At 38.8% G+C, this 15,197-nt stretch overlaps 1 protein-coding gene across 1 annotated transcript in view; it reads left to right on the top strand.

Annotated features, from left to right (window-relative positions):
• DNAH7 (dynein axonemal heavy chain 7) overlaps window positions 1-15,197 on the top strand; it is a 231,955-nt gene that overhangs the window by 187,136 nt on the left and 29,622 nt on the right. The window contains exons 51-56 of the mRNA XM_040971902.1: window positions 707-833; window positions 1,863-2,057; window positions 2,322-2,414; window positions 7,887-8,063; window positions 9,858-10,019; window positions 12,862-13,062. Coding sequence (XP_040827836.1) covers window positions 707-833; window positions 1,863-2,057; window positions 2,322-2,414; window positions 7,887-8,063; window positions 9,858-10,019; window positions 12,862-13,062 — 955 coding nt within the window. The remainder of the gene's footprint in view (window positions 1-706; window positions 834-1,862; window positions 2,058-2,321; window positions 2,415-7,886; window positions 8,064-9,857; window positions 10,020-12,861; window positions 13,063-15,197) is intronic.

Here is a 15,197-nt window from a genome sequence, read left to right as displayed (position 1 = left end):
AAATTTTTTAACATTTTAATTATAATTTATTTCCTTATGTGATAATTAAGCATTTAGAGAATTATATTGATTTTAAAAATTACTGTGCATACAGAACACGTATCAACACTTGACTAGAAAGTTATTAGTTAAAACTATTGTGAGTATTCATATTTCTGTTTTGTGTCTGTGTCCAGTGACCATATATTCTATCACAATTTCTCCACATAAAAGATTTCTGCAGCTGTTACTGCTGTGTGAACAGAGTAGCATTGTGCTAATGTGTTCATGTGAATTTTGTAATTTAGTTCAATCCGCTCATTTAGCATATAGCACAAAACACTTACAGGTGTTTATTTTGTAAAGAGGTCCAGTTTTATCCCCAAAAGTGCCCTGTAGCTTAAAAAAAAAAAAAAACACTACCTCAACAACCTCTTAATGTAGTAGATTAGTAGACCATGCCCTGAGTTTTTCCCAAAAGCAAGATGAAGGTTTTCAAAAAATGCAATCAACAGTAAAATGCACTTCTACTGAAGTATTTCTACAGTGTGCAGATCTCAGATTGTGCACCCAGTTAATGAGGATCCTTGATTGTTTTGAGAGTAATTGACCATATAAAGTTTATTAAAAGAACAGACATCTAAGTCGTTTATAACGGGCTTTTGTGCGGACGTTCCTGTAAAGTACAAGGCGTTATTTGTCTCCCTTTTCTTTCTCTCCACCTTAGGCTTCAGATTCTCAGGGATCATTTTACATACTCCCTGTACGTCAACGTCTGCCGGTCACTCTTTGAAAAGGATAAGCTGCTCTTTTCCTTTTGTCTAACTGTCAATCTTCTGATACATGAGCGCACGGTTAGTGATATTTTCATTTGTAGGAGAAAAGATATATTATTATTAACACTTATTAGTTAATGTACTAGTTTTTATAGAAATAGATGCAAAGATTGTAAATAGTTCAAATGTAAGATTGATTATAGTTAAGAAAATAAGAGACTGAATTTCTCAGAATATATGTATGTGTATATATATGTTATATATAATATACATATAATACATACATATGTATTATATATGTATGTATACATATATATAATATATAATATACATATAATATATATGTGTAAAGCACTGAGTTCCTTATGGTAAAACCACTTAAGCTTTTGTATGTTTTAGCTTCAAGTAAATCTGGTTTTATTAGCATACAATATGTGGACACATTTAATAATATATTGATATGTTTATACTAAGTAACAATTTAAATTACAGAATTTGAAGAACTTTTGCAATCAGTAAGTTTAACCATTTGGGCTTAACAGTATCCTTCACAAATTTTGCTGTCTTTCAAATTTATTTGTTTAAAAGATTGGAAGAATTTTAAGCACGGAAGGACAGTGTTGTGTAAGGTCATTATTTTATACACATATTTCCTTCATTTTTGTTTCTTATATTGAAGTGTCAATAGACTTCTGAAAGAGTAGAGGATCTATTCTTGTATCTTGCTTCATCATAACTTACTCTATGTAAGATAGTTAAAACCATGACTTTATCCCCACAGTTTTCAGGACCGGTAGGACTCTAGAAACGATTTGGAAGAACATATGTTCAAATGCTATATATCCACATTTTCATGTGGAGAATTAAAATTCTGGAGGAAAATTATCTAAGTATATTTAAAATGGAGCTATTTTAAAAGCATTTATAAGAATACTTTGGTTTTGTATGAATGAATACTGAGTGGTATCAATAGCTGTTGAGTTTCAGAGGCGCTGTTTCTGGTTTCTGACATTCTTGTAGATCAACACTCTGATCTTAACATATTGCCAATTTACTGATTCAAAATGAATTCACTCCCAACTCTTCATACTGCTTTGTCTTCCAAAGATTAAGAAAGCTGAGTGGAGATTTCTGCTGACAGGAGGCATTGGACTGGACAACCCTCATGCCAACCCTTGTACATGGCTTCCTCAGAAGTCCTGGGATGAAATATGCCGACTGGATGACCTGCCACCCTTCAAAACCATTCGTAAAGAGTTTATGCACTTAAAGGACGGGTGGAAAAAAGTGTACGATAGCTTGGTATGTTGAATAACCAGTTGCGTATTCCAAAGTTTTTTGATGGAGAAAACAATGTTAAATAATGGATCTTTGCCTGAAAGCAAGGTTTAAGAAACTCTGAAACAACCAGTCAAGTGTTGAAATATGAATTTGCTTCACTTTTTGAATGAGTGATTCTTTTTGCATGATGGGAGTGAACTAGCTGATCTTTCTGTTTCTTTTATCCCTCTGCCTTTTAAATAAATAAAATTTATCTTTATAAAATTCTGTGCCTTGCCATTTTAGGAACCACACCATGAGGTTTTTCCTGAAGAGTGGGAAGAGAAAACGAATGAGTTTCAGAGGATGCTTATCATTCGTTGCTTGAGGCCAGACAAGGTAAATGTGAATTTTGACAGCAGGTGTACAATGCCAGTCCCTCCTCTCTGTGCAGTCCAACCAGACACAGGGGACAATCCCTGGGAAATAGTACTGCTTCCTTCTGAGCAAATCATTCTTCAGAGTTCATAAATTTATTACAACCACTCCTAAATTAGTTACCAGCCAGGTTCTATTATTAACCTTTATATATTTTATGATAACATTTAATTTGTGGTTCCCCATTCTGTACTATTGTGGCCCTTTGCAAGCTGTATAGTCTTATTTTTATTCTGTTATTTTGGTGAAATTAGTCAAACACATTTACAACAAGATGATATGCTATAATCCAAAAATCATAAGAATTCTGTCCTTATATGTAGTTCTTTGTTGGCCTTTGAAATATCAAAGTGTTATTTTTAAGGCATTCATCACTCTTGACAGAAAGCAAATATCAATATTGCTACTTTTAGCCTCCTTAAATAATAAATATATAATCGATGAGTCAGTGAACCTATCCTGACAGGCAATGTCAATACTCATTGACATTCTCATCTGTATTGTAGCCTATGAAAACTCACTTCTTGAACCAGTATCCACAGGCATATCAATATATTCTGTATAACACAGAAATTAAATATATTGAAGAAAAGTGGAAAAGTATCCACTCAAGTGCAAGTCTTACATAATTGTTTCCACATTCAGTGTACTCACAACTTTAGTTTTTGCAGAAGGTAAGACAATGCCTCCATCCTAACAACAGAAAGCCTATTCTTCAGAAACATCAATGATAACATAGGACAAGGCAAATTTTTTCTTCTCTGCTCCATCATTCAGTGAGCGCTTGGAGTTCTTGCTTGATGCGGCTGTTTTTTCTTAGATGGGGCCCAGGTATCATTCAGGTGCAAAAGTAGATACAGTATAACAAGCCTAAAATAACTTTCTTTTTAAAAATAAGAAGAGGGCCCCACACGATAGCCTAGTGGCTAATCCTGATGTTGCATCCAAGGGGATCCCATGTAGGTATTGAATTGTGTCCTGGCTGCTCCACTCCCCATCCAGCTCCCTGCTTGTGACCTGGGAAAGCAGTCAAGGACGGCCCAAATCTTGGGACCCTACATGCACATGGTGGATCTGGAAGAAGTTGCTGGCTCCTGACTTCAGATTGGCACAGCTCCAGCCACTGCAGCCATTTATCCAATAAAGATAAATAAATATATTTTTTTCAAATGCTACTTAGGACTGGCATTTCAGCTGCAGAGTTATAGATATTATTTCTTTATCAGCTTTTTAAAAAGATTTATTTATTTATTTTATTGGAAAGGCAGAGCTACAGAGAAAAGGAAAGACAGAAAGATCTTCCATCTGCTGGTAGTAAAACAGCCGGAGTTAAGCTGATCCAAAGCCTTCTCTGGGTCTCCCACATGTGTACAGGGTTTCAAGGCTTTGGGCTACCCTCTGCGACTTTCCCAGGCCACAAACAGGAAGTTGGATGGGAAGTGAAACAACAGGACATGAACTGGCACACATATGGGAACCCTGCGCAGTTGCAAGGCGAAGATCTTAGCCACTAGGCGACTGCACTGGGCTCCCTTTGTCAACTTTCAAGAAAGGGAAAAGCAGCATACCCACCAGGTAAATTAGCAATTGATTGACCTCTAATATTGTAAATTTCTTCAGCATAATTTGCAGACAGGGTTTCTTGTCCTCTCAAACCAGTCCAGTAATAAGAAGCCGTAAATGCCAAGCTCTCTAATGCCCTAGTTTGGAAAAATTTTCAAGGCTCTTATTAAATCTCCTTTAAAAATAGTTTATGTGTTTTCTTGGTAGAAGAAGCAAGATCAAATGTATAAATATTGAGGTGTGAAATGCTTTGAATCCATTTACAAAATGAAGAGCTTGTAACCACAGTTCTATTCTTCTGAACTGTAAACAAGAAAAAAGCAAACTAATCAGCTTATAATAAACATGTCACATGTGAGCTAATGTTTCTCTGACCACCAATAAGTCCTTTTTTTAATTTTTGACAATCTTTACATAGTTAATTAGGGTAAAAAGGTTCAAGGGCCATAGGAAAGTGGGTAAGACTATTATTTCCATATTGTTTCCTTCATGTTTAAAGGAGGGTATTAAGGGAGAAGGCCCACCCAATTCCCCACCTTCCCCACGTCCCGGATGTAGGGTATGCTCCGAGGTTCCTGCTCAAGTGGTTTTGATGGTTCACCAGTTATGAATCACTGCCTTTCTTGTCACTCCAAGCACTATGATGACCACCAATACATCCTATAGGAACTTGCAATAAATGGAAAAGTATATGTAGAAAACAACACACATCTTTCCTGGCTTTGGGAAGATGGTTGCCTGAATAAGTTCATAGCTTTTGTTACTGACACATTTCATTTTATAAACGTAATAGTAGCATACATGGATTGCAGAAGCAAACCCAATTCTATCGCCTTGCAAACACAGTAGCTGGCCTGGCTTCTCTTACCTCGGCAGTGGTTCAGTCTTGAGACCGAACAGGTTTTGCTCAGTTGTAGTGGTAAAAATGGAGCACCAGTTTGTTTAGGTTCCGGTAAGAATCCCTAACTTCTGCCCCGTTTCTCAGCAACTGAAGCATCATTTCATCGCACCAGCCCCGTTTGGCTGGGCGCAGTAACTGACAGCAGCAAGCAGGAGTCACTGGTGCACCAGAACCGTCAATAAGGAACTTACATGACTGAAACAATGAAGTTTCATGTGCTTTGCATTTTGTCTGCAAAATTGTCGTTTAGCAAAGAACTCAACCTTGGGAATAAAGAGATTATGATAAAAGTGATGTTTTTATGATTGTTGTGTATTTAATCTAGCAAGAACAGATCAGCTATAGGAAGACGATAAAGAATGGGGGCGAGGTCTAAGTGCTAATCTTTAGTTTTTATTCGGGTAGCTCAACATCTTTCACCCTTCAAAGTATTTGAAATTTGAAACAATTTACCTGGAAATTAAATTTATACATATTAGTCTGTGTTGTTAAAGCTTTATTTATTTATATAAGGAGCTGAGCTGTTCTGAAACCAGGAGCTAGGAACTTCCTCTGTGTCTCCCAAATGAGTGCAGAGTCTCAAAGCTGAGGGTAGACTCTGCTTTCCCTGGGCACAAGCAGGGAGCTGGATGGGAAGTGGAATAGCTGGAGCATGAACCAGCACCCATGTAGGATGCTGGTACTTGCAGATGGAGGATTAGCCAATTGAACAGTTGCGCTGCTCCCTATTCAATATTTTAGTAAAATTTCTGTAGTTAGAAACTACTAAGGAAAGTCGGCATCCAGGGTTTTTTCTCAGTGTGTTTATTCATTAAGTGGATAATCATCTTGTTAGGTAGATCCTTATTATCATGATGCTTTCCCATTTATAGTTGCTCTTCTATACGTTTTTCATATCTATGTATGTACTCACTTCTGAGGTTTCTATTCACTTCTGATGATCTTCTCAGTTTCAGGTTTTTGTTTAGAAGTATTTTGTTTTCAAGTACAAAGGAAATCTTTGCTGCATATATTCTGAGATTGGCAGGGTTTTTTGTTTTGTTTTGTTTTGTTTTTAGATTTTGGAATATGTCACTCCATTCTCTTCTGAGTTTTAGAGTTTTCTCTGAGAGGTTATCTGTAAGCTGATTGGGGTTCCTCTAAAAGTTAATTGGATTTTCTCACGTGCATACTTAAGTACCTTTTTTTTATGTTCAACTAAAGGAAGCTTGATTATGATATGTCCTGGTGAGGATCACTTCTGGTCGAATCTATCTGGGGTTCTGTGCCCTTCCTGACCTTGGTTCCTTGTTTCTTTCTCTGTGTTAGGGAAGTTTTCATTTATTATTTTATTGAGTACATCTTTTAACGCAGCTTCTCTTTATATAACTTCAGGAACCCCCCCTAACTCTTACATTCAATTTTTTGATGATGTCACTTAATTCTAGGATACTTTCCTTAACTTTACTTGGGTCTCTTCTAGCTTTCTGATGAGTTTAGCATTTTTGCAGGATGTGTTTTCCAGTTCTAAGTTGTTTTTTGGGGTTTTGTTTTTGTTTTTGGCCTCACTCATTCTATTATTAAGGCTTTCCACTGGAATTTTAATCTGCTATACTGTGTTTTTCATTTCTAATAATTCACTTTGATTTTGTTTCAATGTTGCTCCTTCCTGTGTAACATATTCCTTAAATTCCTAGAACTCCTATATATGCTTCTCATTCTTTTTAAATACCTTTGTAACAATTCTTAAAAATTCATTATCCAGAAGTTGCTTGATGTCGTCTTTAGCTGACTTTGAGGTTGAAATAGTCTTTTGCTCCATTGTGGAGGAGGCATCAGTAACCCCATTCATTGTACCTCTTCTTTTCCCTTAGCCATTGTAACTCTGGTTAGTGGATTCTTCTGTTTGGGGCAAGTTTTTAAGCTGTATCGTCCACAAGTCTACAAGTCAACGTTACTGATCCTTTTCATTGCCTAGTTCTCCACTTGCATCACTACCCTCAGCAAATTTCATTCCCAGGCATTATGCTATACTGTTGCCACAGCCTCCATAGCCGGGTCTCCCGAGGCATGCTCTCACCTCCTGTGATCTCATGTTGTGGCTCCTCTGTTGTCTGCTTAGTCTTTCTCCAGTTCCTGATTCTAGCAGCACCCAGGATTAGGGAGACTCCAGCTGTGACTTTAAAATAGATCAGAGTGGTGTAAATGGTACCTGTTGCATTCATATTTTTTTTTCCTCTTGTTGTTGAAACCTGCTGCCAGGTAGGTCTTGGGGTGAACTGGACTGATTTTTAAGAGAACCTATGGGATGCCAAGTTGGTATTATTTTCCCAGTGGGACCAATGCAATACATTGAGCTGGAAGTGAGTTGTCCCCTGGCCTAGTGCATGTGTAGCTTGCTGCTGTCCTTCCTGGGAGCTTTGCTGCAAGTCAGAATAGTGCTTAATGTGGCACTGGTGAGGGTCTGGGCCATGAAATCGACCATGTTCCCAAACTCATCCTTATAGGATTCTGCCACTTCTGTTTCCGTTCATGATTGGATTAAAAAATCAGTGGAGCGTGCAGTTCTGTGCTGGATTTACCTCCTCCTTCCCAGGGATCTCCCCTATCCACCTGGCCACCAGTGCAGCACTGACTGATCCTGGGCTATCTGTTCTTTGCAGCATCACTCTGCGGTCTTTGCTGCCTCTGCATGTCCACAGGTCTCCAGGAGTCCCTCTGCTTTCAGTCTGTCCTTTCCTGTTTGCCAGGATCATGCCCTCTCTGCTTCTCAGCTAATCCTTCCTTGTCCATTTTAATGTGCCATCTTGCTCTCCCCCTACAATTGTTTTCTAATAATAAACAGTTATGCTTTTGATTTTGCTACCATTAGGAAATATCAAAGTTAACATAGCTAGGAGTCCTTTCTTCTGAAAAATCTTTGTTCTGAATTTTTACAGTTTTGCACATGATCTGAATATTCATTCAAACATATTCTTATCTCTTTCCAGGTTATTCCAATGGTACAAGAATTTATAATTAACAAATTGGGGCGTCTATTCATTGAGCCACCTCCCTTTGATTTATCCAAGGCATTTGGAGACAGCCACTGCTGCGCACCCTTGATTTTCGTGCTCTCACCTGGAGCAGATCCCATGGCTGCTCTTCTAAAGTTTGCTGACGACCAGGTGCCTTACAACAGATGGGTACAAAGCAACCAGCTTATTGCTGAAATCTTTAGAGAATACAACAAAGTGACAATGTGTCACTCAATTCTCAGAAGGATGGACGGGGTGGGAGAGAGGGTTGTCCAGAGGTGGAGAGTCCCCGTAATGCAATACTTACAGCAGCACTGACATTAAAAATAGTTCCTTTTCCAAACTTTAAGTGCAGAATTTAAATTCAAGAAAGGTTTGCTTTTCTTTTGAGGTGGGTGGGAGACAGTGGCTTTTTTTGATCTGTATATTAGCTTGGATTGATTTAATGAACTCAGTCTGAACAGTGACCCAGGATGTAGATTCTCTCATTTTTGCCTTTTCCCTAGTCTATAAATAGAGCTTTTAACTTCCCCTCAAAAATTACGCATTGCACTTGCTTTACCAATAACAATATGCTTTACTGTTATATTCTTGTACCTAACGAATTATTCAAACCAACTCAATGTAAATGTTTTTCCATCATGCAGTCTAGAATAAGAAAATAATGAACGGGAGATTGAACATTTTGAGGATATTTTTCTCTTTTAGTATAATCAAAGTAATTTTTATGACAGTACTACTGATATTTCTAAAAATCAGTATTCCCGTTTTTATTGAGTACTTGCATGTTGTTAACTTTGTTGGATTTTGTAGACACTTTTTCTCTTAATTTTTACAGCAAGTCTGTAAAAAAGTCTGTTATATGTCCCTTTCACAGACTGAGATGATAAAACGGAGACAGGTTAAGTAGATTTTTTTCAAAGGCCACATGGTTATTAAGCTGAAATATTTGCTTTACTAAGCCATGCTCTTTTTTTTTTTTACATGAGTGTGATTCTAATGTCCAAGAAAGACTAATTGTCCAACATAGCCCCTTGTAGTGGCTAAAGATTTGTTGGGACGTGACTGCCGTGATTGGCGGAGGTAAGGTTTTAGATGAGCGAAGCTTTAGGTGAGATCATGCAGAGTCCTTTTGTGCTATATTATGGACTGTGTTTAAATAAGGAAGATATAGTAGGGTTTTAAGTCACAAAATGACAGAAACTGATAAGTGATCTAGAAAGCTCATATTCTTGGGGGTATGGAGAATTGTTTTCAGTGAAGCCAAGTAGAAGCAGTCACTGGTTAGGTGGACCATTGGAAGGCCAGGAGGGGCGATGGTGTAGGAGGAGAGGAGAGGGGAAAGGTGACACAAATGTCCATCTCACGTGGAACTTAGTTCTCTAAGTCACCATGTCCTTCTGACCCTTTAAGCCCTTTGAAGTTCCTGTTTGTGTGTCTCCCTGATACTATACAACATGGTCACTTGAGGCCGCGTTGTGAGTCCTGTTTGCTGCCTTGTCTTCACTGGCTATCTCCACTTCTTCAAGTGGTAGTGGTTTTTGTTGTGTGTTTTTTGATTTGTTTTGTTTTTGTTGTGGTGGTTTGTTTTTTGTTTCTTTGGTATGTTTTGTTTTCTTCTGCTGCTACTTAGTGATAGGAGCATTCAGAAAGGGCCTGACCCTGCTGTTCAACCATTGCCATCTCAAGGTCTCAGAGAAGCAACATGACAGTACCTACCCTAGAAAGAAAAAAAAAAGCCACAGATGAATCATTATAAATATACATACATACAATGTAATGGGACTCTTGGTTGATACATTCTTTTAACATCATGTATGTTTGGACTTTTAAGGGGTGCTAACATAAGTAAGTCTTAATATAGTTATTTTAACAATTCTTATAATATTGATTTCTCTAAGAAAAATGTGACTTTTTAACTAATATCTTTGTTATTGTGCACAGGGATATGGAGGATCAAAGCTCAGCTCTTTATCCCTGGGTCAAGGCCAAGGGCCCATTGCCATGAAGATGTTAGAAAAAGCTATCAAGGACGGGTCATGGGTTGTTCTTCAGAACTGTCACCTTGCCACCTCTTGGATGCCAACTCTTGAGAGAGTTTGTGAGGTAACAAGGCAGGCTTTTGTTGACCACATTGTATTTTGCCTGTCTCATGTGTTATCGATATGTGTTTCAGAGGCTGGGTTACAGCAGAGGTGGGCTCACACTGTGAGCTCTGGAGAATTGGAGGAGCACACACAGTCAGGCCAGGGGCTCATCCTGAGAGGTGGAAATAGCCTCCGTTCAGAGAAGCAGGTTCAAAGATGACAGTAAACCTCACAGGAGAAATAAATCCATTTATCTTTAACAGCAATAGACCCAAAGCTATAAAGGAAGCTGTTAAAGGTGAAATTCAAGCAACTAAGCTAAAACAAAGGACTTCAGGATGTAACTTTCCTTTAACTCCCTTGTCATCCACTTGGCCAATGACCCTGTCCCAGAAAATCCCTCTGAAACCTGAAGAGAACTCCATTCATGCTCTTTGCAGTGCCTCAGAGGACATTCCTGTTCTGTGGGTAGAAATTCCAGGAAGAAAACTCCTTGTGCCTCAACTGAAGTACACAGAAAACCTAGCACCTGATCTCAACACCCAGAGAGGAAATTTGGCCACTGCTATTTCCTGTGATTCTAGTCCACTCCTAACTCCTTTCCCAGCGTCCCCCAGGTTACCGGATAAACATGCATTGTCTGACCATCCAATTAAACTTTCCATGAAAAGTTGTTTTTTTATGATGTGTGCCACCACTCTGTTCTGCCTGCATCACAGTGCTAGTGCATGAAGGCAATGTTTTGTTTCTAGCCTGTCTCTGGCACCTTGAATAATACTTGGCACATAGAAGAGAACAAATAAGTATTGTTTGAATTAGTGAATGGCTGTTGCTTCACTGTGCTGAATCATTGCATGCAAGACAAAGTTCAAACCCTTGTTCAGAATGACTTCTAACACCATCTGTCTACCTGTCGAGTCTCATTTCTGGCCATGTTCTATCTTGCTATCTCTGCCTCAGTCATTTGAACTTCATTCACTTTCATTGATTAAAGTATACGTTCTCAAGAATCTAGGTAATAATAATAGGTATTATTAAACTATTATTCCTATTATTGTCCTTGCCAACATTTCCTTATTCTTCAGGGTTTACATGAGAACTTGCTTTTTTTTTTATTTGAAGGCAGATTATTACAAATAGAGAAGAGGAAACAGAATTCTTCCACCCTCTGCTTATTTCTCCAGATAGCTACAACGTCCAGAGCTGAGCTGATCCAAAGACAGGAGCTTCTTCTAGATCTGTGATGTAGGTGCAATGGCTCAAGAACTTTAGCCACCCTCCACTGTGTTCCCATACCATAAAGAGGGAGCTGAATTAGAAGTGGAGCAGTCAGGATATGAACATGTATCCATATGGAATGTCCATACTACAGGCAGAGAATTAAGTAGCTATGCCACAGCACCAGCCACTACATGAGAGGTTTTACAGTTGGGTCTGTCTCCCTATGATTCCATTGTCTCAAGGACATTTTCATGACTTGTTGAAATACATCATACATTACCTTCTGAGAGTCACTGTAAGATAAGAATGCTAATGAATGGTGAACCTGGCTCAAATCTCATCAGTCCTGTTAATTAAGTCATCAGACATAGGAAAGCCAGTAGGAGGAAAACCTGGTGCCTTCACCACCGCTTCCTCCACTCAGCTGTTGTTGGGAAAGAGAAAACTATGTATGCCTCCTGAGTCACTCCCACCCTTCACTGTATGAACTCTAATTGTTGTTCTTGTTTTTCTGAGAAAGATTTGTAAAGTTAAGAAACCTAGCCACTACTAACAGGGTCAATTGCAGGGAAGCAACATAGAGAGGAAGTGAAGAGGGAAAGAAGCCCTTGGTAATTGTTCCTAAGTCCTATATGGCCTTCTGAAAGTGCTAACTAGGAGCTCTAATACTCTCCTCAGTCCAAGCCTGACTATCCCTTAGACAGATGTATAAAATTCAGACTGTACCGGTGAAATACACCAGTGGTCCTCATCCTTTAAGATACTTATGTATGACATCTTCCTCTGTCTGTCCCAATCTCTCTTTCAGCTGGGGTTGTGGCTTAGCAAGTAAGGCCACCACTTGTGATGCTGACATCCCATATGGACACTCATTCAAGTCCCATGTTGCTCGCTTCCAATCCAGCTCTATACTAATGGCCTGGGAAACAGCAGAACCTGCCCCAGGTATCTGGGCTTCTGCTATCCATGATGTAGAACCAGAAGAAGTTCCTGGTTTCTGATCTGTGTTGGACTAAGTCAAAGCCAGGAGGCAGGAGCTTCATCTGGACCTCCCATGTTGATAGCAGGGGTCCAAATACTCAGGCCATTTCTGCTCCTCTTCTCAGGCCTGTGGCAGGAAGATGAATTGCAAGTGGGGCAGCCAGGACATGAACTGGCACCTGTATGGGATGTCACCGTTGCAGGTAGTGGTTTTAGTCACTATGCTACAATGCCATTTTCTAGTTTAGTACTTATTTACCTGAGTGTATTACTTATTCTCAATACTAAGCTGAAGAAGGAAGGATGAATCTAGCTTTGGGGCAGATCGTTATCTCTGAAATGCTCCAGCAACATCATTGGGACATCAGTGTCTTAGCCTTGATTCTAGCCAACTCTGAATTATATAACATCTTTGTAAATGTTATAGTCCTGTGAATTAATTTGATAAGGGAGAAAGCCAGCACTGTGTGCTGTCTCCATGATACATGTTGTTTTAGGGAAAGAATCATATTTTAAGGCTTTACTGAAAATTGCAGCAATTCCATTTTCATTTTGGGCAAGTGCCTCCTCCCCATTGCAGCCAATTCATTGTCTATAGGATGATATTTATTTTCTTGTGGATGTTACTTACTTTTGCTCCCTGACCCACTGTCTTACAGGAGTTAAGCCCGGAATCAACACACCCAGACTTCCGACTCTGGCTGACAAGTTACCCATCTCCAAATTTCCCCGTGTCAGTTTTGCAGAATGGAGTCAAGATGACCAATGAAGCCCCGAAGGGCTTACGGGCTAATATCATCCGATCCTACCTCATGGACCCGATCTCTGACCCGGAGTTCTTTGGCAGCTGCAAAAAGCCTGTTAGTAATGGCTGAGTCTTGTTACCTCAGCCCTGTAAAGCACTCCAAATGGCCCCTGGTGATCACGGATGTGTGAATGGTGTAGAACTACAAATTAAATGGGCCTCCTGCACTGCAGTGCAGTTGGTTTTGATTACTGATTATTGACTGTGCTGAAGTCAATTTTATTAATATTTTATTTTAATTTCACCACCAGCCTCATTCCTGCTCAGCTGAGATCTTATGGGGTATCATTAATAATGTAGCTTTCTATTTAGAAAGTCAGCTGTAAGCCATTCTTGGCACAAATCTGCAAGGTTGGAGAATCTTGTTTCAGGATATTAACTGAGCCCTTTGCTAGTTGGAACCATATCTCTAAATTAAAACCTGAAAATATTTCCTCCATATAACCATAATGAGAGCCCAAATGATTTCCCATCTTGATTGATGGGACTCATAAGGGTCTTTCTCAGCGTCACTGGGCAAGCAGGGAAAACCCCCACTGCTTTCATGATTAGAATTCTGCGTGTGAATGTCTGTGACCTAAAAATGTTTCACAGTGTTTTACCGTAATTAAAAATGGAAGAGTTTGCTTTTAAGAGGGGTTATGAACCTTAGTAAGTTTGTTATTAAACAGCTCACACCCTTGATGTCTGAAAATGTTTTAAGTGCACATCAAAAGAAAACATTAAAAATAAAGAAGTACTTTCATTAAACGAAAGCTTAGGCAGTAAAGAAAAAGTGCCCATATTTAAAATTAAGCTAAACCTCATCCTGTGGTTCTAAAATTTGCTGTATTACCTAGCTCTTGCATCACTGAGGTCAGGAAAGAGTAGGTTACTCTCAAACAGGTGACAAGGGCAAATCTGTGTATTGAAGACTAAATACAGCCCTTTGCAAAAGTTGACTCAGACTGCCCTTTCTTCTTTATCAGGAGGAAGTCTCCCCATTAGTTGTCACATATGTTAGTTCAGGCATTTATGATGCAGTCTAATCCTAAACCAAAATCTCACTAAAAGTCAACGCAGCACACACCGTGGTATCTCTGCTTTGTATTTTCGCTTAGAAATTTAAAATTCAGAAAAGTTGTGAATTTAAAACTAGCAAGGTCCTGTATCCTTTTCCTCTAGTCACCTCCTATTGATATGTTATTCGATTTGCTTTATCACTTGTTTTTTTTTCTGGGTCTCTCTCATCATATATATATGCATAAACCCCATGTTTATGCATATGCATATGTGCACACACAAATTTCATACATGATAGTTTATAAATAAAGACTTTGGTCCACATTCACTGAGAATAGGGACATGATCTTATTTCAAGTGAGTTGTTACTTTCAGTGAGTTTAGCATGGGTAGTCTGTCATATGTACTCTGCCATTTGTGGGCCTGTGTTGCCAGTTGTTGTAGTAGTGTCCATCGGGTGTCTTCCTTGTCCAGGACCCACTTGGGCTAGGGTTTGGTATTGCATTTGTTGCTATGTCTCTGTTGCCTCTTTTAGCCTGCAGTATTTCCCCAGTCCTGACTTGTCTCTATAGCACCAAAATCTCTGAAGGATTGAATTTTTCTCTCTCCCTTTTTGCAACAAAACATGTCTCATTTTAGATTTGTTCAGTGTTTTCTCATGATTATATTTCTACTCTTTCTCAGTCAAAATAATACATTATCAAAGCATACAGATATTTGAGAACCCTGTAAATAAACTACTTCTTGTCCCTATTTGTATTGTCCTTTGATGAGTCTTACTTGCACCAGTTAATTTTTATGATAATTACAAAAGGATTCTTTGCCAAGTTCAGCACTCTCCACATTTGATACTTGGTGGTTTCCAGTAGTTAACAACTCTTTCCCCTGATTAGGTTAGCTGTTGTTAGAAACTAGGAGTTGCTGGGGGTTTTCCCCAGTGATTTACAAGTCATACTATATTCAAGTCTTTGGATGCTGAATTTGATCCAGAATCCGAATTTCTTTGACCTGTTTCCTCTGCACTTGTTTCAGTTTCCATCTTTTAAACATTCTGGTATCATTAATTTTAGCATTTTTTACTTCTTTGGCATAAGATGATTCATGCAGCCAGTATTTCTGAAAAACCCTATTTCCTTCCAGTGGAGATCTAAGTATTTGCTTCTTGACCCTTTCAATGGAGAAAACTTG

This window comes from Ochotona curzoniae, unplaced genomic scaffold (genome assembly GCF_017591425.1).
Source record: "Ochotona curzoniae isolate NIBS_2020 unplaced genomic scaffold, NIBS_Ocur_1.0 contig_2210, whole genome shotgun sequence".
In the NCBI taxonomy this organism is placed as follows: Eukaryota; Metazoa; Chordata; class Mammalia; order Lagomorpha; family Ochotonidae; genus Ochotona; species Ochotona curzoniae.
The sequence above is the reverse complement of the archived record's forward strand: the minus strand, read 5'-3'. Positions and strand labels throughout refer to the sequence as shown.